At 41.1% G+C, this 27,187-nt stretch overlaps 1 protein-coding gene across 9 annotated transcripts in view; it reads right to left on the bottom strand.

The window, feature by feature from the left end:
- Nucleotides 1-27,187, bottom strand: part of Usp47 (ubiquitin specific protease 47) — a 433,614-nt gene that overhangs the window by 369,648 nt on the left and 36,779 nt on the right. For 5 of the 9 annotated variants that reach the window (XM_070083990.1, XM_070083991.1, XM_070083994.1 and 2 more), the window contains exon 1: nucleotides 934-1,242. The exons of the other annotated variants lie outside the window; for them this stretch is intronic. In XM_070083990.1, the coding sequence (XP_069940091.1) occupies nucleotides 934-1,097 (164 nt within the window). In that variant the 5' untranslated portion in view covers nucleotides 1,098-1,242. Of the gene's footprint in view, nucleotides 1-933; nucleotides 1,243-27,187 lie in introns of those variants that run through there. 9 annotated transcript variants of the gene reach the window in all.

Here is a 27,187-nt window from a genome sequence, read left to right as displayed (position 1 = left end):
GTGGTCGTGTAGGTGGACTGGTGACTTGGTCGTGTAGGTGGACTGGTGACTTGGGCGTGTAGGTGGAGTGGTGGCGACGTGGGCGTGTAGGTGGAGTGGTGGTGGTGACGTGGGCGTGTGGGTGGACTGGTGGTGACGTGGGCGTGTAGGTGGACTGGTGGTGGTGACGTGGGCGTGTAGGTGAACTGGGTGGTGGTGACGTAGGCGTGTAGGTAGACTGGTGGTGGTGACGTGGGCGTGTAGGTGAACTGGTGATGACGAGGGCATGTAGGTGGACTGGTGGTAACGTGGGCGTGTAGGTGGACTGGTGACTTGGGCGTGTAGGTGGACTGGTGACTTGGGCGTGTAGGAGTGGTGGCGACGTGGGCGTGTAGGTGGACTGGGTGGTGGTGACGTGGGCGTGTGGGTGAACTGGTGGTGGTGACGTGGGCGTGTAGGTGAACTGGTGGTGGTGACGTAGGCGTGTAGGTGAACTGGTGGTGGTGACGTGGGAGAGTAGGTGGACTGGTGACGACGTGGGCGTGTAGGTGGACTGGTGGTAACGTTGGTGTGTAGGTGGACTGGTGACTTGGGCGTGTAGGTGGAGTGGTGGCGACGTGGGCGTGTAGGTGGACTGGTGGTGACGTGGGCGTGTAGGTGGACTGGTGGTGGTGACGTGAGCGTGTAGGTAGACTGGTGGTGACGTGGGCGTGTAGGTGGACTGGTGACTTGGGCGTGTGTTGGCGAGTTGGGGGGAGTGTTGGCGAGTGGGAGGGTGTTGGCGAATGGACAGGTATTGGCGAGAGTGGGCGGTAGGTGTATGGGGAGAGGGTGGTCACTGAGAGGTGCAGGCGGTAGCAGTGCTCTGGACCAGACCAGAATAGACTTGTGCCTACTGCTGCACGCCTTCCTCCAGCCCTCTGCTGTTATTCCTACTGCTGATCCTCAACTTACCTTGCTGGACTGGGACATCTGCTGCTGCTGCTGCTGCTGCTGCTGCTGCCGCGGCTGTTCCTGCTGCTGTTGCTGCTGCTGCAGGGGCTGGGGCTGGTGCTGGGGCTCTTGTGGTGTGTGTTGGTCAGCTGCAAGGTGGTAGTGGTGCGTAGGGACGACATCATCCTTCTTGCACATAATTTGGAGACGAGCTAGGAGGAAGAGAGCAGGCAGCAGGGTCTGCGGGCCGTGGCTAGCAGGAAGCACGCACACCCAGCACACACTAAGTCACAGGTGAACCTCTCCGGCGACACCAGCTTCTCTCTCCACGATGCTACCCCTCCTGCCCCCACCCATTACCAGACCTGTGACCCCCTACCCCCACCATTACCTGGCCCTCAGCCACCAACACGACACATGCCCAACCAGAAATAGACCAACACCATCCAGTCCTTAGCCTCTCACGACACACACAAACACACACATACACACACACACTACACACACACACACACACACACACATACTACACACACATACTACACACACACACACACACACACACACACACACACACACACACACACACACACATACTACACACACACACACCACACACTACACACACACACACTACACACACACACATACACACACTACACACATACACACACTACACACTACACACACACATACACACACTACACACTACACACATACTACACACACTACACACATACTACACACACACACATACTACACACACACACACACACACACACACACACTATACACACACACACTATACACTGCGCACACACATACACACATACACACACACACACACACACTACACACACTACACACATACTACACACACACACTACACACTATACACACACTACACACACACACACACTATACACACACTATACACACCACACACACACACACACACACACACACACACACACACACACACACACACACACACACACACACACACACACACCGCGCGCACACACACACACACACACAGACACACACACACTACACACACACATACTATACACACACATACTATACACACATACTATACACACACTGCACACACACACACACACTACACATGCGCACGCACACGCTATACAGACAAGTGCCTTTGACAACTAGTAACTACTACTACAACACACACACACACAATTAAAAGGCAGATTAATGGACTTGAAAATCCTAGAACTGGTCCTAAATCTGCACACTAAACTCCTTATGAAAGGAAAAGGTTCGGCAGACGGTGCAATATACTCCCAATGAAAGGTAGGGGTGTCAGGTGTATCTCTGCTTCTGACAACACAAGTGTATGGGAGCACAGCTGTCTTATCATACCTGGGAAGGATTACCAATAGTCCCCATAGCTCTCTTCAAGAGGAAAATTGATAGGTTCCTAAAGTCAATTCCTGACCAGACGGGCCATTGTTCGTATGTTGTACTGCGTGTGGCCAGCAGTAACAGCTTGGATGATCAGGCCCAGGTCCACTGGGAGGCCTGGTCGGTCCAGCGGGGGCGTAGGCCCTCGGAACACACTCCAGTAGGTAGACTCCAAATAACAGAGATAAAAGACAGAATATCAAAGGATCAACTAGAGTGTAGCCCTAAAGGAGGCGAAACCAACATGAGTAATAACAAATGCAATTTTGGTTTAGAAAGACACATGAGCAAACACTAGGACATATTTATATGTCCTAGTGTTTGCTCATGTGTCTTTTTAAACCAATTTGTCTATCATTTACCATGGTTTGTACCAAATGCAATTTTGCAAGATATGTATCATAGTGAAACAAGAAAAGGAACAAAGAAGAAGTACTATAATAAAAAAAAGACTGGCTGTTGTAAGAGGTGAAAAATACCGGAAAATTAAAAAAAAATTATTACATAATAGTAACATTAATGGCAGGAAGGTTCAAGATGATGATAGTGATAAACATTCAACAAGAATTTTGCGGACAGCTGCACATGGCAAGTATATGAGAGATTTCAATCAGAGAAACTAATTTGTAAAACTGCAACCAGCATGGGAGAGAAGGCAAAAACAGCAAGTTAATGGATGGAGCAACAGAAAACTGAGCCAACGTGCAAGGGAAAACTACGAGAATGAGACAAGGACGAGATTCACTTTAATAATTAAATATTTATGAAACAATAAACCCATAAGGGTATTACAACGCATGGGGAATTGGGAATGGGAAGCAATTTGGGTTAATCCAAGAAAATACAAGGTAGTTCAAATTCGTGATCAAGAGCCCTTGAAGGAATACTCGTTCTAAACGAATCAAATCTAGGTGTAAAACACTATGGAATACCACTTGTGGCATATATTCACACACTGTGGACATTTTAATATCTAGACATGAAACAGAGGGCATTGACAGATTTTTACCAGACACCAAAAGATATTCGAAATATCTATGACCTGTTTCGAGAGTTTTCCCCACTATCGATGCTCGACCTGCGGCCAGATCTTCCATAATTTTAACTTAAAAAACTGGAGAGGAACTGGTGGTCACAAAACTGTACACCAAATTTACACCCAGGAAAGCAAAAATACTCGTCAGATGGTGCACAACACCTGTAAGATACAGTAAATTCAGCAAGTGTGAAGGGATCAAGATTCTTCATTCTCTCCCCCCCCCCACACACACCCCAAAAAAAGAGGAACCACCAACAGACTTCCATCCATATCCAGGAGAGAACACAACAACCCACTATCAGCCGGGTTGCGGTCACCACACTGGACTGCGTACGGCTAGCACAAACAGTCCGACCAGTCTACCAACAAGGAGGGCCCACCAGAGTCCGGGCCACAGGAGGCAACGATCCCCTTAACTGTATACATGTTAAAAACTAATAAATTGGTATGCCAAATGACTCTTAAGAGTTCCCAGAAGCTCCTACTGGCACCCTAAGTATCTTTAACCCTGAGTAGCCAGGCTGATGCACCTGTAGTCCGAAGGCATTCATAGCCATCACAACTTGCGGAAATTGGTCTAGTCCTGTTTTGCAAAACCTACGTATATTTTAAGCAATACTTAGTCTATCTGTTCGTAACAGGTTGACGCGTCATGGACAATGGATGTTGAGTGCTTTCTAACTGTGCCTATGGTACCCCACCCCTACTCTTTGCTGAGTTTATAGTAAACTTTATTACAACGCCAACAACATGCACTACTGCTGTCCAGTTGAGGTTGAGGTGTGGTGCGTCAGGATGTGATGGTATCACCACTAACCTAACCTATACTAGCCGCCTCAAGCGGCTAGTATATATAGGTTGGGCTAGTGTATTTTATTGAATATTTCACAAGTTTGTGCGCTCTCGAAAATTATTCTTATTTGTAATTCTAGGTTAAGTTCGGTTCGTTTACGTTAACTTGCATTACCCGAATTATTATTATTATAATCAAAAAGAAGCGCTAAGCCACAAGGGCTATACAGCTCTGTACATTACCCGAAAATAATACAAATTGATAACTCCTGACTTTACTTGCGGTAGCGCGGGGTCTGCTGTAAAGTCTGGAGTGTGCATTTTCGCCAAAAAAGGTGAAAAAAAGTAGGACGGACTACATTATCACCTTCATAATCATCTAGCAACGCTCAATCTTCAAAACTGGCAGTTTCCACTACCAACACTCGGAAAGACGCTACAACCACACCATCAGGTTTAACCAGGCCAGTAGGAGGTCAAGACAAAGAGCAAAATAATGTGGAAGACAGAGGAATAGATGGTAAACACGAGCTAGGAGCAACTCTGCATGGCTGCGAATAGATGCCGAGAAACAATTGGAAAAGTAATAAAAGCAGGGAATGCTAAAATGGAACATAAACGAGTGATAAAACTGAAAGAGGAAGGATACAACAAACGGTAGAGAGGTATGAGAGTGAAGACATTGAACGAGATACAGAAAAGCAATGGGATACCACAACGCATCCCCATGAATACTGAGGAAAGAAATATTACAGCGAGTCTTTAGCAAAACAGTTGGTGTTGGGTTACATGTAGGTGCCACTGACATCGTGTACAGTACATGGAGGAAAGGAAAAGTGGAGTGCAATACACACACAGCGAGAGAGAGACTAGAGAGAGAGAGACTAGAGAGAGAGAGACTAGAGAGAGAGACTAGAGAGACTAGAGAGAGACTAGAGAGAGACTAGAGAGACTAGAGAGAGAGACTAGAGAGAGAGAGAGACTAGAGAGACTAGAGAGAGACTAAGAGAGAGAGAGAGAGAGAGAGAGACTAGAGAGACTAGAGAGAGAGACTAGAGAGACTAGAGAGAGAGACTAGAGAGACTAGAGAGAGACTAGAGAGAGACTAGAGAGAGACTAGAGAGAGACTAGAGAGAGACTAGAGAGACTAGAGAGAGAGACTAGAGAGAGAGAGAGACTAGAGAGACTAGAGAGAGACTAAGAGAGAGAGAGAGAGAGAGAGAGAGAGAGACTAGAGAGAGAGAGACTAGAGAGAGACTAGAGAGAGAGACTAGAGAGAGACTAGAGAGAGACTAGAGAGAGAGACTAGAGAGAGACTACAGAGAGAGACTAGAGAGAGAGAGACTAGAGAGAGAGAGACTAGAGAGAGACTAGAGAGAGAGAGACTAGAGAGAGACTAGAGAGAGAGACTAGAGAGAGACTAGAGAGAGAGAGACTAGAGAGAGACTAGAGAGAGAGACTAGAGAGAGAGACTGGAGAGAGAGACTGGAGAGAGAGACTGGAGAGAGAGAGAGAGAGAGAGAGAGAGAGAGAGAGAGAAAGAGACTAGAGAGAGACTAGAGAGAGAGAGAGAGAGAGAGAGACTAGAGAGACTAGAGAGAGAGACTAGAGAGAGAGAGACTAGAGAGAGACTAGAGAGAGAGAGACTGGAGAGAGAGAGACGAGAGAGAGAGAGAGACTAGAGAGAGAGACTGGAGAGAGAGAGACGAGAGAGAGAGAGAGACTAGAGAGAGAGAGAGACTAGAGAGAGAGACTAGAGCTAGAGAAAGCTAGAGCGCTACAGAGAGCGCGAAGAGGATACGGGGGGAGGGGGGACTTCCACTATAATAGCAGTGTACAATAAGCAAGTAGAGGGTGGAGGTAGCCTTAACTTTCACAGTATGCAATAACTGATGCGGGTCGGGAATGGGGAAGAGCTGTGAAGCAGTAAGGGGGTCGTACAGTCAGGTGCTGTACGGGAACATTCAGACTCCATCCGGGGGAAAATAAGTGCACAAGAACTGCATGTCACCAACACTAACATCATGAGCAACGAGGAGGGGAAGTGTGGGAGCGGATAACCTCACGCACCACTGTTCGTACATCTACCACTACCAACTGATCTAGAGAGTGTACAGAGATCCTTTACTGCACGTATAAGTTCTGTCAAGCACCTTAACTACTGGGAACGCTTGGAAGCACTTGACTTGTACTCGTTGGAACGCAGGAGGGAGAGATATATCATAATCTACACTTGGAAAATCTTGGAAGGAATGGTCCCAAATCTGCACACAGAAATCACTCCCTACGAAAGTAAAAGACTGGGCAGGCGATGCAAAATGCCCCCAATAAAAAGTAGGGGCGCCATTGGTACACTAAGGAAAAACACCATAAGTGTCCGGGGCCCAAAACTGTTTAACAGCCTCCCATCAAGCATTAGGGGAATTGCCAATAAACCCCTGGCTGCCTTCAAGAGAGAGCTGGACAGATACCTAAAGTCAGTGCCGGATCAGCCGGGCTGTGGCTCGTACGTTGGACTGCGTGCGGCCAGCAGTAACAGCCTAGTTGATCAGGCCCTGTTCCATCGGGAGGCCTGGTCATGGACCGGGCCGCGGGGGCGTTGATCCCCGGAATAACCTCCAGGTAACCTCCAGGTATAATACCCTACCATACACGAGCACGCCGACTACTACTATTAACCTACCCAACAACCATCCTACCATCTACTCTCCAACAACTCTACCTTCAACCAGCACATCTATGTACTACCAAACTACCCCAACAACCATCCTAACATCCACCTATCATCCAAAATGGTAATCCACTTATGAAAGCAACGTCAGCCCTCCGGGAAGCAAACTTTTAAAGCTGTCGCAGTTATACCGAATCCATTCCCAAATACTTTACGATTTCCTCATCAACCTAATGACGTATCCCAGTTCAGACTAAGCGATCTCATTACCTAATGTATGCAACCCAGCCTGTGACGGCACATTACAGGGAAACGAGCCTGTAAGATGGAATATGATAGGAAAAGAAAATCATCTTGTTGGAATATGCAAGAGCGCCAGTGAATATATAGAACAGGAAACTCCTTTTTCGTGGATTATGACGGGAAAACTATCCTTTGCAATAGAGTACAGCAGGAGAAAAAAAGTGTGATGTAATGTGATAGAATGACGAAATATAACAGGGAAAAACCATCCTGAATCAGAATATAACAGGAAAATGGTCCTTCTGGAACGTCAGAAAAAACATCTGTGCTATGAAATATAACAGGAAAAAAATGTGACGGAGGATAACAAACACCATCCTGTTTGATGGAAAACAAAAACCATCTTAGGTGATGGAGGATGGCATGAAAATCATTGTGATGAAAATGAGGAAATAAGCCATCCAGTTGGAAGGAGGATGACATGAAAATCAACTTGTGTGATGTAATCCGACAGGAAAACCATCCTGCATGGAGTATGAATGTCAAGAAAAAATGTCCTGTCTGCAGTTTGAGAGGGAAAAAAGCGTTCTGCTTGACGAAGCACGGCAGCAAAGTCATCCTGCATGATAAGTGTCGGTTAGAGGAAAAACTGTTTACCTATGAAAAAAATATCATGGTACGCAATACAGTTGTCCTTAAAATTATTACTGAAAAAAAAAAGCTGACCACTATACTGGGACGAGAATAACTGCTGACAATGGTAGACTTAAGATCGGCGAGGTCAAGGAAAATGCACTTACCCATCTCATTTTTTTTTTCAGGGTGAAGCGGTAAGCCAGTGGAAGGCCTCAGTCAAGCGGTCAAAAGTTCAAAGGAACGAATCACGTGATCATCATCCCCGCGTTAAGTTATAATTTCCCTTTTGTTATTGACAAAATACCCTCACCGCCACCACTACACTTACTGTTCAATCGTGCCTCTTCCCTCCTGCGAATATTTGAGAGGTCCTGGTTGCCCGGGATTTCCAATTTCTTGCATATTTTATTGAAACAAACCAGTTAGCATAAGGAAGACATTGTATCAAGATGGATACTTGGCTACAATCTTATTAAATACCACCGAAGAACCAGGCTACAGGGTAGAGGTCTGTATGTTGTAAAACCGCTCATTTGCACTATGTGCAGCACATGACGTAGTCGGAGTTTTGGCAATGAAAATTTAAAATTAAAATTTAGTTATTGCATTCGTATATAAACTACCAGATTTAACTTTCCGCCAATTCAAAGATCAGCTAATTAACATCCGCCTGTTTGATGATTACAATTTAATTGAGACACCTAAAATGAAAAGAATGTAGAGGGTGATGGAGGGAGAGGAGAGGTGGTGGTGGTGGTGGTGGAGGGGGAGGTGAAGAAGGGTTGATGAGAGAGACTAGCTGTGCCTCTTCAGCTGAGCTTGTCCACTCATGAAGTATCTCAATCTTAACACGTAATACACGGGAAATCAGTTCACTGAAATAAAAAAGCGAAATAATAAGTAAAATATAACGAAAATAGTACGTGAAATAGTGAATACGTGAAATGAGTTAATAACGTTAAACAATCAAAAAGTGAACTAAGGGTAATACGTAAAGTAAAAAATATATGAAATAATGTGTGATCATGCGTTGAAGAGCCTTGTGGAAGCTGGGTTATAGTAAGAAAAACGACGTCCGTAATGAAATTAACATGCGGTTAAGTGCGTTCTTCCTGTGCACCATGAGGAGGGTGAATGAATACTGATAACTCAAAGCAGCATTGAACAATCCAAGAAGAAATCAGTGCATGTCGCTCATGCGACAAATTATGAGAGTCAAGAAAGAAAAACGACAACTGGCCAAATATAAAGGCAGAAAACACAAACTATAGAAACACTTCAATGGAATCCTCACACTAAGACAAAAACAAGACCTGCTACTAGGAAAATTAAATAAAGTGCGTTGAACTCCCACAGGCAGAGGACGCTCAACACAAAATGTTGTATAAACAGACAAATTATTAAAAAAAATACATGAACGCACGTGCACGTCAAATTAAGCCTCATAAATTTCTTGAATTATGGAAGGTTAAAAAAAATGGGGGGGGGGGATGTCATGCATATTCTTGGACTGCAAGAAGGCATTTTACATTGTACTGCACAAATGGCTGAGCTAAAAATTAGAAGAGGCAGTGATAACAGTAAAGGTAATACAATGGATCAACAAATACCTAGGGAAAGAGAAACGGACTGTCCAGGAGGAAGTGTAAGGAAGGACAATTGAAGTTCCGTAAGAATTGGTACTTACTTGGACCGGGACGGTCTCTGGTTTATGCAAGTGACATGTCAAGATAGAGAATCCCGTGTATCTCTGTTAGCAATGTTTAATTCATGAGAATAAAAACCAGAGTTGACAGAAAAAGGCAACTGACGACCTGGACAAACTGTCGAGTTGTTCGGACATGTAGCTACTGGAATTTAACCCCAGCAAATGCAAGTTTATGCAAATAGGTGAAGATGAAAGACGAGCGGAAACTGAGTAGATATGAGAGATAAAGACTCCAAGCATCATTCAAGGAGGATCTACAAGGAGAGCAGTGTACCCAGGATATCGCAGGAAACACGTGTAAACCACAATCTCTGGGTTAATGTACAAGTAGCGAACCCAAGATTAGTTTCAGGAACTCAGCATGTAGTCCTTCATGGTCGTACTTGCAACAAGTGTCAATTTCATCATAATTTGCAGAATCGATATAAAAACCTGGCAAAGCATGTTCATAAATTAGATAAAGGGCCCATTCATGGGGAAGCAATAAACCCATAAGTTCATTCAGCGCCTGGGATGTGGTTGGCAATCAGGTTTGATCTGAGAAAGGGAGGAGAGTTTCAATTCCTTGAATCAAGAACCCTTCAACACTAAGATACTCCCCCCTTAAGGAACAAAGAGAAGAGCAACGAAACTATTTCCATAGCTAACAGAAGTGATCTATAATGAGAAATTCAATGAGCTAAACCTGATGAGACAATAGGAAGACCTGGAGAGACATGATTAACAGTATGATGTACAAGATATTTAAGAGGACTTGACAAGGTAAATTCTCTCTAGCCATTCAACTGCCTTTCTGGCTGTGTGGTCACACGGCAGACCTTGCATGCTTCCTCACACTAGCTTGTAAGTGCTAACACAGGCAAAACTATCGACGCTACTGCTGGATTCCAAGGATAAGACGAAGCACAGACATGACCTTGTTTTGGTTACTCAGCAGCTACAGGCACCCCACCAGGACGGTGGTACCTGACTGGTACTGCACCATATATATGATTTTATTAAGATTAACCCGGGGGAGGGGGTTAGTAACCTAGGCTATCCCCCACCCCCCAAAAAAAAGTCAGTGTGGTTTATTTCCATTAAAGTCCTTTCATCCTATTCCCGAGGATGTGACCCACAAGTTGGCCGACACCTGCTGTCAACAGGAGGCATCAAGCGTAACATGCCCAATGTTTCGACTCGTCTCGAGTCCAAACACGGATGCTTCAGCAGTAATCCAAAGAAGCTACCACTTAATCCACAAGCCAATGTAGATAAAAGACGCAAGCCATAAGCGAACACTCATGGAGACAAACAACAATTAAGAGAAGTAAAACACTGTATATTTCGCCCTCACACCGGGGCCCTCCTTCAAGAGACCCAGTACTCGTTACAACTGCTATTTTGTCCGTGAATTCGTTTTTGGCCAATCATCGTAATGATACATTTTTATATTTTTGGATTCCTTATGTTGTGGTTTCTGTCAACGAATTTCGAAAAAAATAGAGAATACAATAAAAGCAAGCAAATCAAAACATGGCGCGTTTATTAAAAGTTCATAAAATCAAATTTGCCTTCATTGAACCAGGTTAAACTTAACCCAGTCTTGTACCACCACTGATACTCAAAATTAACCTTAGCTGCTCAACCACTGCTTTGCCAGACGTTTTGTGGCATTTTTTTTTTTAGCTGGACAGGTGTTTAATATTTTGATTGCAAAAGTATAAAAGTAGAAGCTTGTAAGATTTACCCGTTATCATAAATGTTCATGAGACAAAAACGACCAGAAGTCTTCTTAAATCACATTCACAAGAGACGGGTAACACCTGAATGGGTGGTTGCTATCTAACTTCGAGGCGCAGAAAAAAAATTCAGCAAGCTGTACTTTGTAACAGTAGCAGCAGAACCTGCACTGAGGATAGATAGTTTTTATTATAAAACTGCCAAAAAATGCCATACACGATACCGTGTTTCAACATAAGCAAATACTTTCGAATACATGGGAGTACAGTATTTCTTCTGCTGGGCCGCCAGTGGCGACCAGGGTCTAAGTATCTCCTCGATCATTTTACTATGCTTTCTTACACGATTCCCGTCCCGGTAAACTTACAAGTAATATTTTCTTCAAGCCAGCATTGATTTGGCTACAAAAAATATAAAAATCGTATATTTCACCACAAATTAGCAAATAAAGATGGTTGCGACGCGTCCGGCAATGCAATGACTACGCAGCACCAGGAGACATTCAGCTCTACGCAGGTATCGCTCATGGTGATAATGAATTGCGATGATACATAGTCTTCCTATTCCTCGTGCTCCTAGTTCGCATGCTGCAGGATCCGAGTCATTGACTTACACCTTCACAGTGAGGTCTCGCAATCGTTGTATGCGCTTCAAGAAGGCTCCAGGAAGGACTTACCAGCCGGGTTCCCTTCCAGCCTCACGTGGGCCGGGAAATGGTCTCACTTGAAAAGTCATTCCACACCCTCGCTATAGAGCGTGGGCTCCATATTGTGATAGTAATCTATCCCACACCAATACAATAACCGACTCTTCTTCAGGAGCCCATGGCGGGTAATATTTTGATTAAGATTTGTGTCAGGACAATGTTCCTCGCGAACAATAAAAACAGCAAAACTTAGGATCCTTATCCGACTTGCCATAGTACCACTTCCACATTACATTGATATAATAAAAACTATGAGCCGGTCTTGTGACCCGAGACAACTGCACTATTAGTTACCTGCCTTCAAGAGGGTTGGATACCTTGATGCTGGTGAAGGGCTTTATTAAAACATATCGAGGTAACCTCACCTTCCTCGGATTCAACCCGATTTTTCTACCATCCTTCCCAATCCTTAGGTGCTATGACCCTTATAGGTTTAGCGATTCCCCATAAATATAATAATAATACACAGGCAACTTTACACGTCCAAAAAACCAATGTCTGATTTACCCGTGACCCATTTCGAGGAATTTTCTACCTTCGCAGTCCGGCCTGACGACAAGCTTCCCTGTTGCTAGCCTGTTCTAATAGGCTGCTGCTACTGGTGGCCAAGTAGCCAATATAAGCATTTTCAATTCAGAATTATGGAAAATAATTTCAAAGACAAATGTTATCACCCTTCTCAGCCACACAATAATACCGTTTTCTGCCAGGTGAAAGAGACCTGGTAGAGTATTCTCAATCTTGGCCCTGGCTTCGTCTGTAAATGCCTTCCTTTTTCATTACATTGTCAAATGATCTAAACTTCAGAACACTCGTGACTTGTCCTACTCCTATGGGGTAAGAAAATCCCGTGGAGTATTCCTCCATTCTCTTGTTCTTATAGATTACGTTCACTATTACTATTTATTCGCTAACATTACTGTCCTTTTTCACAACCACTTTCTTTTTTCCATCTTTACTACTATCGCACTACTACGACTATCACCACCACCACTACTACTACAATAATATTCCCTCGCGTTCTACTATTTCCATTCCCCCTTCGTATATATTCTGGATCCCTTCCCTTCGCACTTATGTGACTAATGGTCCAAGTCGGACCGAAATGTCTTCACAGGTTTGTCTCCTACGTGCAGGTTATCTATCACACCTAAAAATGAGACCACTTGAGTGTTATTTGTACACTCTCAATACCCAAGCCTTGCCTCTTAATCGGTGATGACAGCTAACAACAAACACTTTAGTGCAACGTGTATATAATCAATAGCGATACCGTACCACTTAACTCGGCGATCACAAATAACAATACAGAAGTGTATTCACAAACGGTACACAATGCCATTAGCCAGATCCTTGGTGCCCGTACGTCAGCAGTTTACATGACTCACGAAATTTTGTGGCTAGCTGGTCCAGTGGCTAACGCGACGGTCTGGAGTTTTGAGACTGACCGCGGGATCAAACCCCACCCGTGGCATGGTTTGTTTGCAATCGTGTCATTACGATTTCGTGAGTCATGTTAACGGCTTTGAGGGGACTTGAGCTAGAGTTCGTCACGGCCACGCTAGCTGGAGATTCGTCTGTAAAAACTTGCATTTGTGGTCACAGTGGTGCCTATGCTAACCTGCCTATGGTGTAGAAATATACCTAGTTGGACGAATCTTATTGTGGCTAGCTGGTCCAGTGGCTAACGCGACGGTCTGGAGTTTTGAGACTCTGACCGCGGGATCAAACCCCACCCGTGGTATGGTTTGTCAGCAGTTTAACCAGTGTGCGAGTCATCATTTGACAAGGCCCCCAGCGTTAGACTGGCGGAGTCCTTGTATTACAAACTACTAGAACCGTTTAGTTTGCGATTTAACAAAAAAAAAGTCGTTAATCTTTTTAACTGGCTGATATTACCAGTTTGCTATTAATGTCAAGCTGATATTATCCCGACTTTACTGTCATATTATAAACAAACAAAAATAATTGTAAGTCCGTCAATCGCAGGTCAAACCATATAAATAATTCGTTCCCAGCCATAGGCTACAAGTCGCAGCAAATTAAAAAAAAAAAAAAGGGGGGGGGGGATCTCCCTGCTATTTAGGAAAACACGTGGACCCAGCGTCGAGTGCACAAACCTCTCGGTAGTAAGGTGACCGACCTAGCATGGAGGGAAGGGGTAACATAACCCACAATGTCGTCAAGGTGGCCCAGTGTCGGGAGGGAGGAAAGGGAACAAACCATGCTAACACGTCAAAAAGAATGTTATTTAACGCATTCTTTACCGTAGTTCTGTGTTCTGTTACATCGTCATAACATACTCCTCAATATGGCATTTTTGCATTTGCTAGTGTCAATTTTTTTTTTTTTACTTTGCGTTAACCGACCCTAAAATGGCGCAACATTTTTGCCTAAAGAGGAAGGGTTACAACCGTGAGGATTCATCTTCCGTGAGAAAGAAAACACCAGCAGAGGTACAAGCCGCTTCATGTGGAGGTCACACGCTCTCTGCTGCTAAATTCCAGACTGCGATTATTGATTGGTCAGGGGCGGAGCGTTGCCGTTGATCTGCAGTTAACTGATGCTTTAGAATAGTAAGTAACCCTTGAGGCACTGTCAGCGAGTCAGCGACACAGCCTTGAAAAATGGTATGGTGATACCAACAAGATGTGGAAAAAGACACTTAGGTACACTTCAGTGATTCTTTTCTAACGCAAATGAAAACTTCAGTTTCATAATGTTCTTTGCATACAGATTTTTTTCATTTTAAGTTAGGTTATTTTAATATATAAAAACGTATATTAACCACAAATACGTAAAAAAAAAACTTGACATCTAATAGCGCTGGTTCTCTCCAAACTCGGTCAACGCGTAAGCAGCAGACATAGCGCATGAAATGGGCTCTTACGAACTGTTAAAATGGAAGACTTCCCATTTAACACAAGCCAATATAAAGTTTAATCTAAATACATAATATTAAAATATTAATACCATGAATAAACATTTGATCCTATAAATTCATTAAAGAGCCAACAGATCAAATATTTACATGGTTAATTTGTAGTCACAACTGAGGCTAACTAGTGTCAAGATAATTAATTTTCGCACCGGGTGATAATCGTGTACTTTTGAACGTTACCTGGTTATTCTCAGCCACCTCGTTGACACACCGTGGATTTTTTTTTTTGGCAATTAGCTTATACGAGGTAAAATTTTCGTTTCTTTTATAGGTTATGTGGAAAATTGCATTTATCTGTATGTATCATTATGTACATAACAATAAATGAATATAGATAATTATTATTTATCAGTTAGACAAGTAGGAATTTGGGACACCTAGGTCGCAAAAATGTCCCCCTTCGATACCTACAACTGTCATATCCACAAGTTGCTCTGGACCTATTAATTAAATGAAATATACATACACCAGGAATACTGGTAAATATATAAATTTGTGGACTGTATATTAAAAATAATAAATGGTTATATATATACACAATTATATAACAGAAGGAAAATATATCTTAATATCACTCACCAATTTGACTGGATATTAAGTTGTATCATACTCAGAAAAACCTCGCTAACTAAATTTATGAAAACACTTGCGAGAATTATACACAAATCTAGAGAGCTTATCTGAGGTTCCTGGAGCTGTCTTGTCCAGTCGTCTGATATCTCAAGTTATGCAGGAATGCATGTCCAACAATTTCGCCTCCTATTTGAGAGGTGTCAGCCCAATTTTAACCTCTAGAGCACGAAAATTCCTTCCCATTACACTAACGTTGTATCCAATTCAAAAACCAAGATGGCGAGTCTCGTCTGCGCAGACGCAGGCTTTCCGTTTTCTATGACATAAATATTATTAAACACAGTATGGCCATCTATTTACATATAAATACTGAATTTCTGGAAAATATATCCAGTATTTTCCACAGGTTATGTACGTAACTCACCCTAATCAAACCACGATACAGGTGGGGAAAGAAACTCGCTGCTAAAGTCGTAAAACTATAGGCGTAAAACTCTAGTATAAATATACTAGGTATATTTATACACCATAGGAAGGTTAGCATAGGCACCACTGTGACCACAAATGCAACAAGCTGTTACAGATGACTCTCCCGCCAGCGTGGCCGTAACGAACTCGAGCTCACCAGTTTAAAAAAAAATGGGAAATTGACATTATTTTACATTTCAATATATACAACCTATGTACTTCATGGAATAAGTATTATTCTGCAAATTTTTATTTTGGGAGATATTAAGGAAAATCGGGTAGGCTTAGTTAGATTAGGTGAGGTTAGGTAACATTTAATTAAGTTACAGACCTTAACCTGAAAACGCCACCCGTCTTTGTTTACATTCGGCTGGGTGGCGAGACAAGCCTCAGTGTGCTGCGCGACCTAAATAAATGTACTCATTTTCCTTATATCAAAATAATTTGCACAAGAAAATGATTACCTAGTCCATTATGTACACAGGTTGTATTTTACATAGTAAGTGTTACCGAAATTTGTATCATTAAGCTTACATCATTATATATTAATAATGACGGGATAAGGATAGGCCAAGGAGGTACAATGTGAGCTAAGAGTGCCTTCACAGCTACACTCCAAGTGCTTTACAACCTCTACTCTTAAGGGAGGGGAAAGAGGTTACTTAGATGCTGAAGGGCTCTTGTTCCGAGAAATCTGAACTATTCTTCCCTTCATATCAAATCGACTTCCTCCCATTCCTAGGCGCTAGTTTGCTTTTAAGATTCAGCGCATGCCTATGGATTCAATAAATTCTAAATTACATATACCAACGAAGTAACCAAACAATACTATCATTACATTCACGGGGAAGCGCTAAACCAGTAGGGTTCATACAGCCCCTTGGGAATGGAAGGTAACACTGGTCAACAATCAAAATGCTTCCGAGACCAGAGTAGCAATTTCCAACTAGTTTTAGGTCACTGATAATGAATATCATGGTTAAAATTGTTTGTTAGTTCTACTTTTCAATATACACTTACGTGTCACAACAGGTTCCAACAGGCTTGTGGCAGTGTGTTTCTTACCACACTCAGTCTCACTAACCTTCAATATTGTTCCAACAGCCATAAAAGTGGTTGTGCTGTGAAAGTTTATATTTTGAGGTGAAAGGTAGGTGATTTTCATAGCCAAACACTGCTGTTGCTTTCTATGTGAATGGGACAGTTGCGCAAGAGGTTCCCACTACATCAGAAGAGACTGGCCACCTCGTCAATCATTGGAGCCTGGCATGAAAAATGTTCAACATTCACCTCTTATTGAACCAAACAAAATTTTGCTACCATCACTACACACAAAACTGGGGCTCATGAAAAACTTTGTAAAAGCTATGGATAAATCCGGTCAGGGATTCAAGTATTTAACATCAAAATTCCCCTCACTGAGCGACGCTAAGAGAGTCTTCAATGGTCCTCAGATTCGAGAGCTTCTTAAAGATGGTGACTTTGAATCAGACCTTCATGAGGAGGAGAAAGCTGCTTGAGAAGCATTCAAGTTAGTGGCGAAGGAATTTCTCGGAAACAGAAGGGAAGGCAACTATGAAGTATGAAGAATTGGTGGAAAACCATCATCAAGGGATGTAACATGTCACTTAAAATCCACTTTTTGGACTCACATTTAGGCTTTTTTCCAGCGAACTGTGGGGCAGTTAGTGACGAACATGGTTTAAAGTTTCACCCAAATATTTCAACCATGGAAAAATAGTACCAGGGCAAATGGTGCACAAGAATGCTTGCAGACTATTGCTGGACATTGGCAAGAGATGATTCTTCAGCCCACTATAAGCGTCAAGCAAAAAAGGCAGAGAGTAAGTACGAATTAGAGTTTAAAACATACCGACACATATTGTACGTTATAATAAAATAATCAAATATTACATGTCTCGTATCTTTAAACCTAATAAGCATTTTCAATGTGATATTTGGGTTCAGGACATGAAAATACATAAGAATTAACCAATCATTTTAGAAGCATACAACTTTTCAAAAATTGTTGACCAGTGTGATAAATATAGCACTTTAAAACGGTGACTAGAGAAGCAGTATGCTATTCTTCCGGACCAATAGAGGTGAACATTCAAAGCTGAATATTTCCTAAGCCACCTCGGTGCCAGACGCATTTTGGTATGTTTATCTAATTTGCTAATATATATATGTCGTGCCGAATAAGCAGAACTTGCGATCTTGGCTTAAATAGCAACGCTCATCTTGCCATATAGGACAAGCGAAAATTTGTGTATGCAATAATTTCGCCAAAATCATTATGAACCTTACGAAAAATATATATTTCACTGTGTTTGTTTAGTATTAAATTATTGTAAACAAATCTAAAATATATTTAGTTGGGTTAGGCTAAAATAAATTGTTCTTGTTATAATAAGGTTAGGCAAGTTTTCTAAGATCCTTTTGGAGCAAAATTATAAATTTTTACATTAGCATTAATGAAAAAATATATATCTTTAAACGTATAAGAGAAAATTTTAGAAAAGACTTAATTTTAAACGAGTTCTTGCTAATTGACCAGTTTTACATATTCGGCACACACACACACACATTATATATATATATATATATATATATATATATATATATATATATATATATATATATATATATATATATATATATGCGCAAAACAACCACTGTGAAAGAATAGAGAAATTCCAAGTGCTTTCGTGACTACTCACATTATCAAGGAACAATGAAAGTAGAGCATCAAAGGAAGGTATATAAAGGGTCTAGCCCACACCTCACTATCAGATCCGACAACAAAGGAACACCTGACACGCGACTCATAAGAAAGGGAACACTGCAGCAGGTCCGCCGGCCCAACTATACAGGTCCTTCACACAACCCACCAACTATTCTACCCAAGAAATAAGAATTTTAAAAATTATTTGTCCAATGTATTATTAAATTCTTCCCAAATTCTATTAATTATAAATGGATCTAATTTATATAAACCAAAGGAAATATTCATATTATTGTCAAAACTACTTTTTATGAAACAAGATTCAATTATATTCTTGTCGACCATGGACTTGCTTGATGCAACTTTCTCATCTTTTTGAAAATCAATTGGATGGTTAAAATCTCTCACGTGAATAAATAAAGCATTGGAATCTTGTCCAGTTCTAATGCTATATTTATGTTGTTTTAATCTTAGTTCGAGATTTTTACCAGTTTGACCGTAATATATATATATATATATATATATATATATATATATATATATATATATATATATATATATATATATATATATATATATATATATATATATATATATACATACATACATACATACATATATATTAAAATTAGCAAATTAGATAAACATACCAAAATGCGTCTGGACCGGTAAGCCAGCGGAAGGCCTCAGTCAGATGCCCAATAGCTCCAAGGGCGGGTCATCATCTAAGACCCGCGTCAGGAAACACTTGTTCAGTTTCCTGGAGAACCTTACCTAACCTAAACTGCTTATTTATAATTAAATATAAGTTTTTATGTGTAACCTAATCCAACTTAATGTAAAATAAAAATCTAGCCTAAAATACAGCTCGATTTGAAAAAAAAAATGTTTAAAAAATAATACACAAATAACCCGCACATAAAAGACAGAAGCTTACGACGACGTTTCGGTCCGACTTGGACCATATTTGTGTATCGTTCCAGTCACGGTATTGTGCCTTTTTGTTAGTTATTTAAAAAATAACGCTGACTAAAATGCTGCAGACAGAAGCAGGAAGACTGACTACAAAACTGCTTAAACACTACTGCAGCCTGACGTCGCCGTCTACCACCACACTCTCAACTCCAGTATATAATTAATAGAAGTAATTCACAGCTAACCTTCAATTTCGAAAGGCAACCCTTAGTCTTAGACGGTGTTTTGGTTCGTCCTGGGATATTACCAAGTCGCTGTAATGGTCTAGGACAGACCGAAACGTATCCGAATTTCTCTCTCCATACTGTGGGTTAGTTGCAATTTGTTTTAGCTACAGTACAATATTCTGACTTGTTCTTGTAACGAAAATAAAAAAAATCCTAGCACAGTCCAACCCTCACTGGATCTGGGTAATGTAAAGAGTGGAGGCCCGTCCTTACATATCCTACTGAATAAAAAAACAAATAAAATCCCGAACCCTGGAGTGACTCGAGGAGATCCAAAGAATATCCAGGAACCAACCACCACACATGAACGTTTGGTTTCCAAAGAATTAGGTCACTAGGATGCATTTAAATATGTATCCTGGGGGAAGTGTTAGTTGGGAAGGAATGGCAGAGTGGAGCTGCAGCTCTGTTGGGGGGGGGGGGGGGCAGAGTGGAACTGCTGTGTTGTGGGGGGTCGCAGTAGGGGAGGGATTAGGGTTGGAGCCTTGTGTGGTTGGGGTATATGCGCCCATGCAAGCATGCCATTTTCAACATTTTTTTTTTTCAATTTTTTATGTACGAGGATATACACAAACTCCCAGAAATCAATAATTTTACTGGTCAAGACTAAACAGTGACAGTTCTCAGACAACTAGATAAGCTGCTTTCAAGGTTCTAAAGGAATGTTAGGAAGAACTTAATCATTAGCTAGCCTCTTTAACAGATCACTACAAACAAGCATTATACCGGATAAGGGGAAATGTGATATTCATTTACAAAATGGGTAATAGATTCTTAGCTTCAAGTTAAAGCCCAATTAGCCTAACCTCAATTGTGGGAAAGTTGACGGAATCAACAATAGCTGGTGCAATTTAATCAATGGATCTCAGCACGGATTTCTAAAGGGGCGTTCTTACTTAACGAATTTACTAAATTTTTCACCAAGGTAAAGGTATTCGAGTGGTGTGCCACAAAGATTGGGACCCTTGTTCAAAATCTACATAAACGACACTGATAAAAGAATAAATACTGACAAGTCTGCCAATGACACGAAAACAGGCCGTCAAATAATTTCTGATACGGACACTAGAAAACTACAGGATTGCCTAGATAGGTAGATGTTGTAATCAGAGAAGTGGCAGATGCAATTCGGTACAGTGAATTGTATGAATCTAATCCTAGAAAAAAAAAGAAAACTATGACACTTATTAACTAAATATTGTAGACTTTAGTCAGTGACAGCAAAAAATATTTAGTTCTGTTTAGCAGAAATTCACCAGTGCACAAGTATATAAATCATAGAAGTCCCAAGCTCATGCTGCCCAGTTTTGTTCTCATTACAGAATGGACATAAATGAGCTAGAAAATATACAGAAATAGATGACGCAGTCGATTCCATGTATTTGAAACCCTTCCCACAAAAAATAGGCTGAAGGCCATAAACTTGCATTCACTGTAAAGTTGTAGAATTAGTGAAGATATGATTAAAGTGTACAAATGGAAAAGAGAAATAAATAAATGGGGGTATAAATAGCGTGAAAACAAGACTCGCAGAAATGGATTAAAGATGGAGAAAATTCATTTAGATTGGGCATAGGGAACGCTGGTTTGACTTGTAGATGGGTGGAACAAACTCCCAAGCAGCGTCGTTGAGGTAAGAACTTTAGGTACCTTTAAATACAGTTGGACGGGTACATTAGTGGGTGTTGGTTGGTGCGAACTGGAACTGTCTAGCAGGGAGCAGTAGGCCTACTGCAATGTTTCTTTATTGTGTTTACCCTACCAGTTAATGTAATCTGGTCATCTTAAGGCAACCAACTAACTTTTTTTTGGTCGCGCCTGATGACTGAACTAACATGTCACTTTCAGTTCAGCATGGATAAGCCAACAGCCACTGCTGCTGTAGGCATTCATTACTAAACCTTCCTGTGTCCTTAATTTACCAATGGAACCGGCACCGCTGAATGGACCGTCCTACTTATGATGAAGACTCGAATTTAGGATTTTTCCTTGACAAATAAGTAAATAAAAACAGCCCACTCATAAATTCGCCACAAACCATACGACCAAGGCTAAAATGACAGCGGCAAAAATGATGGGTTACGGAGAGTGAGGGCAGTGAAAGGTATGGAATAGAGAGGAAACTGAAAGAGGTGAGGGAGGAAAGAAGCATAGGGGAAGAGAGAGGAGGATAAAAGAGACGCATTAGATGGGGAAAGCGGGGAGAGAATGAATTATAATTTGAGTAAGCACATTTAAGTGAATAAAGAGCGTAACACACGAATCGTAGCTTGTACAGGATGTGATCTTCCAGGTGATGTGATGATTAAAGCACATGCTTGGTGTCGGAAACCGCTTCTTAACTTAGACACAATCACCGTTATTACCATTAGCACCATTATCACTAATGCAATCATTACTGCCACTAATCCCATCATTACCACTAACCCCACTACCCATCACATCACCAACCTATCTCACACCACTACGCATGACGCTGCCCAAAAATAGACGAAAGCCTGAAAATAGGCTTAATCACTAATTTTATATATATATATATATATATATATATATATATATATATATATATATATATATATATATATATATATATATATATATATATATATATATATATATATATATATTATCGGGAGGTACCACCTCAAACTGTTCTGGGGACCCTCATCTTCAGAGAAAGGAATAGACTTGCTTCAGGGAAAACTCAAGGTTCTCCCTGTACTCACCTAGTTGTGCTCACCTAGTTGAGGTTGCAGGGGTCGTGTGTGTGTGTGTGTGTGTGTGTGTGTGTGTGTGTGTGTGTGTGTGTGTGTGTGTGTGTGTGTGTGTGTGTGTGTGTGTGTATGCGTGTGTATGTGTGTGTATGTGCGTGTATGTGTATGTGTGTGTTTGTGTATGTGTATGTGTGTGTGTGTGTTTGTGTGTGTATGTGTGTGTGTGTGTTTGTGTGTGTATGTGTGTATGTGTGTGTATGTGTGTGTGTGTGTGTGTGTGTGTGTGTGTGTGTGTGTGTGTGTGTGTGTGTGTGTGTGTGTGTGTGTGTGTGTGTGTGTGTGTGTGTGTACACGTCGTGCAGAATACATAAAACTTGTGATTTTTGGTTTGAATAGCAACGCTCCTCTTGCCGAATAAGGCAAGCGAAAATGTGTACGCAAAAATTTCGCAAAAAATCATTCTGAACCTAACGAAAAAATATATTTAACTGTGTTTATTAAATTACTGTAAACTTATCTAAAATATATTTAGTTGGATTAGGCTAAATTACATTGTGCTTGTTATAATAAGGTTAGATAGTCTTATAAGGTTCTTTTGGTACAAAATTATTCATTTTCTTTTGGTACAAAATTATTCATTTCTACATTTTCATGAATGAAAAAATTATATTTTTATACGTATTAGAGAAAATTTTAGAAAGGTCTTAATATTAAACGAGTTCTAGCTGACCAATTTTATCTATTCGGCACAACACACACACACACACACACACACACACACACACACACACACACACACACACACACACACACACACACACACACACACACACGCAATACAATCGCAAAGAGGCGATTTTAACAATACAGAACAAGCCACATAACGATGGAAACCTTCAGCTCTAGATCTTTAGCACTCTCGTGCGTTGTCAGGAGCTATGCAATGTTGCAAGACTAACAGCAACAGATAGACTGGGAAATTCTCTAAGGCAGAAGGCGTATCAGCTGAGGCCTTTCGTGTTACAACCAACATTTTGTCAAGGATGGAGATCAGCAGAATTATTTTTGAGATCCTACAAGGAAAGTCACTCAAGCCCACCCAGTCTGACTAACCATCAGAGGCTAGATGCCAAAGGTTCAAGGAAGTAGTTTAAGAAACAGCAGGAAAAGACAGCCCAGTCTATAAGCGTTGTAGGTGTGGTAATAAATGGGAGAATATATCGCTAATGACACGTCAAGAATCAAGATAGGGCCATCGAACTTCCATACGTTTTGTTATTAAGGAACCAGCTCGTATTACTCGTGTTTGTAATATTATCTTCCCTAAGTTCTGGAAATTTCCTCACGAAGTAGCCTCAGATCAAATACAATTAACGAATAACTGCTAGTGTTTCTAAATCCAAAAAGTTTCATAAATGATCAAAACACTTCTATGAAATTTTTATATTCCAAAGACATTCAAGAAATGGGTCATTAAGTATTATGGAAACTATCCACGGTTACTGAAATTTCTTGTTAATAAATGTGCGATACCTATGCAATAATGAAAAACTCATCTGCATAGTTCACCAGTTTTACTTCAACATCAGTAGGCGGCCAAAAGGTCCGAAAAAAAAAATCCAAATGCATTAGCAAATGCAATTATCTATACGATACACAGAGAATGGGTATTAAGGAAAATGGAGTATTACATCAAAGCAAGTTCAACTGTCTATATACAATTATGGGTTCTTTTTTCCCCAAAAATGCTTACATTAGCCATAGGCATAGAGTATTGTAAAGGGCTCAGAAACTAACGGTGAGGCACTGGGGAACAAAACCACCACGGTAATGGAGAGCCCTATCATATATAACTACTCTGGCAATTAATCCATAAGCAAAATAGTTGCCTTGCAAACCACTGGGAGACAAATGGTCTAACACAAAAGGATGGCAGGTCTTAGGTCGAAATATCAAACTTTAGTTTACAGCAGCACGATGTCCGCCTAGAATCACGACATTTAAGGTACTCTGGAGAATTCGTGAAATTATCAGGTTTATGATTATGTATAGTAGCCTCTATCTTATATAAATGCATCAAGCTTGAACAAGCCTAAACTATTATACAATGAAAAGTTATCATGTTTCATAACTGCCGATTTAAGATATTTCTTTCTAGCCAATCCGAACCAGGAACTATAAATTCTGGCTTCCAACAATTTTGTATGTTATTGCATATACACATGCAATTATATAAGACACTGGATTCTTGAAATGTTCGGATCGAGTACTGGTGTTGTGTTAACCTAACATCAAGGGGTTTACACGTCTTTCCATGATAAGATTAATTACAACCGCTGCAGCCCACTCTGTAAACACCAACTACATTTTTTTTTTTGGCGAAATCTTGATTAACATGCTCTTAACTATCCTTGAATTCTTGAAGACTACTTGTATATCGAATCTTTTTAGGGTATTCGGCAAAATAAATATTCTCGTTGTAAGAGAACACATTCCTAACTTTAGTTGTATTATTGTAGGAGTAATGGATACAGGAACAGTGTTGGCTTTCCTATAAACGTTAACTTGAAATTTCTATCAACAAGGTAGATCAACCCCACCCCCATGGAGGGGGAGAGAGAATGATAGGAGCTGAAACTCAATCACAGAGCCCCCTCAAGGAATGTTCCTTGATGCCGGTGAGGGGCTCTTGATTCAAGGAATTCGACCTGACCTTCCTCTCTTGAATCGAGCTTGATTGTCTTCCATTACCCCAAGCGCTGTATGACCCTTACGGGTTCGGCACTTCCCCGTGAATGTAATATATAAATATTAAACGAAGTTACCGGTAAAAATGCACAATGAAAACCTAGTTATTTCAAAACATTACATAAAGAACACTTCAAAACTGCTAATAACACCAACCTAAGCAGAACATTCCCAAACCGTTTACACAACATTTGTGAGACATTCAGCCTGGTTATTCGATACAATGGCAAGGATTGGTCTTGTTTCTGGCTTTCAAATTAAAAAAAAATAGTCTTACGAAAACTGGAAATGGAAGGAATTTGAGAGATTTGAAGAGCGCTTTGATTCGTTCGTGGTAATAAAAAAATGAGTAAATTTTTTGCATTAAAGGAAATATAAATCTACAAAAAATAGAGTGAAAACTCAAGAATAAAAAACTACAAACCTATTAGAACACAGGTAAAAAACCACATAACGAAAGAAAGAAAAATATTTGCAAGAGCTAACAAAATCAGTGGATGCAGTAAGGTTTCAAACACCGTTCGTCGCATTTTGTGAAGCACCTCCCGCCAAAAATGTGTTGGCAAGCAATGCTAGGACGCGCACTGGTATGTGCTTAACCCCTCACGTCAAACTCCCAGGCACAACACACCACGCCAGAGAATACGTGCTCACTCAGGGTAATTACAACAACAGACCACAGAGTCGTTCTACTGTGACCAGCCATAGAAAATAGCGGTACCACATTCACATCTGTAGACACTACCGTCTTGAGCAGCAGACGCTACACTTCCTGCCACGCCCACGTGTAACACTTATTCATTTTACCACATTTTTCTTATGTAATTCGTAACGTTTCTTTTTAAATTTTCCCTGTAAACTCACATGTGCTACTTTTTAAACTATCGTAGGTTACATAAACCTATATAAGATATAAACAACAAATGAGCAAATTAAAAAAAAAAAGCGTCGCGACATGTCTGGCAACATGATGGCTAAGCAGTCCCAGGATATGTGCAAATCTGCTTGTTTATAACACCAGGTGCAAGAATGGGTTGCGCCAAATCGACAACATTACCACTGAAAGGGTAACCATATAACACTCAGGTCAGGTGCTTTTCACTGACGAATACAAATTAAAGATTCCCGTTATCACCGCCCACGCGGTCCGGAACTGGCCACTTGGAAAAAAATGTAAATGGAAAAAAAATATTTAAAAGTGATAAGAACCATTAAGACAGGAATGAAAAAAAAAATAAGTGTATACTGAATATAAAAAAAATATCAGCACTCCCTCCAGAGCGTAAAAGAGTATAACAGGCTTCTCTTTGAGATTCATAGCAGGACGTAGTACCTGAAGAGGCAGAAGATGAAGTGTAGACGAATGGTTCAGAGAATCGACAAGTTGATAAATTAGACATGTGCAACACTTGGGTATCTTTAATGAGGAAACATTTCGCCACACACTGGCTTCATCAGTCCATACAAAGGAGAACGGGGAAGAACAGTAGTTTGAGGTAATCAGTCCCTCAGCCTTGAATCGATGTGGTCAGTCCATCAATCCTGAAAAAATACAGCATATGTACGATGAACATCTTGGGATCTTAATACAGGGAATTCTTCACTTGCCTAACCCTTGGGCATGGCCTACTTCCACATTGGACAAATGTGATACCACCTACGACTGCTGCACCTCTCCTGCCTACAGTATATAAACTACTACTACGCACATATGCCATATTCTTTTCAAGATTGGACTGACCACATCGACTCATGGCTGAGGAACTAATTACCTCAAATTCCTCCTGTTCTTCACAGTTCTCCTTTGTATGGACTGATGAAGCCACTGTGTGGCGAAAAGTTTCCTCATTAAAGATACCCAAGTGTTGCACATGTGTCTAATTTATCAGAAGATGAAGTAATTAGTCCCTCAGCCTATGAGCAGGTGTTCACTGTACTGTGGTAGGTTCGCCGGTC

This window comes from Cherax quadricarinatus, chromosome 11 (genome assembly GCF_038502225.1).
Source record: "Cherax quadricarinatus isolate ZL_2023a chromosome 11, ASM3850222v1, whole genome shotgun sequence".
In the NCBI taxonomy this organism is placed as follows: domain Eukaryota; kingdom Metazoa; phylum Arthropoda; class Malacostraca; order Decapoda; family Parastacidae; genus Cherax; species Cherax quadricarinatus.
Note: the sequence above shows the minus strand (reverse complement) of the source record. Positions and strands in the feature narration are given on the sequence as shown.